Raw genomic sequence first — 1,162 nt, forward strand, 5'->3', positions numbered from 1 at the left:
GTGAAGAAGAAGGTTTCCCAGACATTTTCAGCTTCTATTACTAATTTCTGCTTTCCTCAACAGGAGGCCTCTTAGAGTAAATGTGTGTGGAACAAGTTTCTTTCTACTTCCATGGCCTTTTTCTCTTGGAAGCTCCTCTATGGCTTCATCCTTACTGATGATATTTTAAAATTAAAAGGTTTGAGAGGCCCTTCATGATGCTGCCTGTGTAAATGTGAGGAGGAATCCCTCCCCCACTTATTCTTTAAATGTTATCAAGTTCAATAGGTTTGGAACACTTTGTTACCTAAACTAAACTAAATACCATCCAGCTGTCTTGGGATGTTTTTTATTTAAGTTAGAAAAATTGGAAAGACCAACAGCTCCCTCCCATTCCTTGTATTATGGCTTTGTTTGTTTGGATATGGCTTGGTTTGTTTGGACGCCAAGAAATAAGCTGAAATTTGATGAGGTCCAATGGGGTTCCAATGCCATTGCTACTCACTCTTACAGCTACTTACAAAAATTGCACTGTCATAGGAAACTTCCTGAAATCCTATGCACTTCCTCCCTCTTTGGTTCAAGGAAATTTCAAACTATCCTTGTTCACTGGAATTATCCTCCTATGGGTTGGGTCAAAGTCAATACTGATGGTAGCTTCATTTCTCCTTATACTGGCTTTGGAGGAATTTTTAGAAATATAAGAGGTGAATGCCTACTATATTTTCAGTCTCCTGCCAAAGCTGAAGACCCTTTGGAAGCTAAAGCCCAAGCTGTTTATTGGGCTGTTTTCTTGGCCATAAAGTGCAGTTGGAATCTCTTAATGGTGGAAACTGACTCCATGATCTTACTTAACATCCTGGAAGGAAGGATTTCTTCCCCTTGGTATCTAATTTAGTGGATCACTAGTATACAAATCTTGAGCTTGAAGTTAAAGATGTCCCTTTCTCATACTTTTAAGGAGGGTAACAGACCTGCCAATTGGCTTTCTAAGGGTGGGCTCCATCAGAACCCCTCCATTGATACTTGTACCACTCCCCATTTAGAATTACTGTTGAAAGGAGATCTTGTTGATCTACCTTTCCTTATAGTTTTGCCACTTTAACTTTAGGGAAGTGCCTTTCTTGCCTTCCTTTTTGTAATTTCTCAATGAAATAGGAGCCTAGTCTCCTTTTATTATATA

At 39.2% G+C, this 1,162-nt stretch overlaps 1 protein-coding gene across 1 annotated transcript; it reads left to right on the forward strand.

Moving 5' to 3' along the window:
- Positions 1–403: 403 nt before the first annotated feature.
- LOC110038057 lies at positions 404–864 on the forward strand (the record flags this gene model as incomplete). Its single annotated transcript, XM_020742814.1, has 1 exon — positions 404–864. A coding segment is annotated over exon 1 (461 nt), but the record flags the coding sequence as incomplete, so codon positions are not given.
- Positions 865–1,162: the final 298 nt, after the last annotated feature.

This window comes from Phalaenopsis equestris, unplaced genomic scaffold (genome assembly GCF_001263595.1).
Source record: "Phalaenopsis equestris unplaced genomic scaffold, ASM126359v1 Scaffold229848, whole genome shotgun sequence".
Taxonomy (NCBI): Eukaryota; Viridiplantae; Streptophyta; class Magnoliopsida; order Asparagales; family Orchidaceae; genus Phalaenopsis; species Phalaenopsis equestris.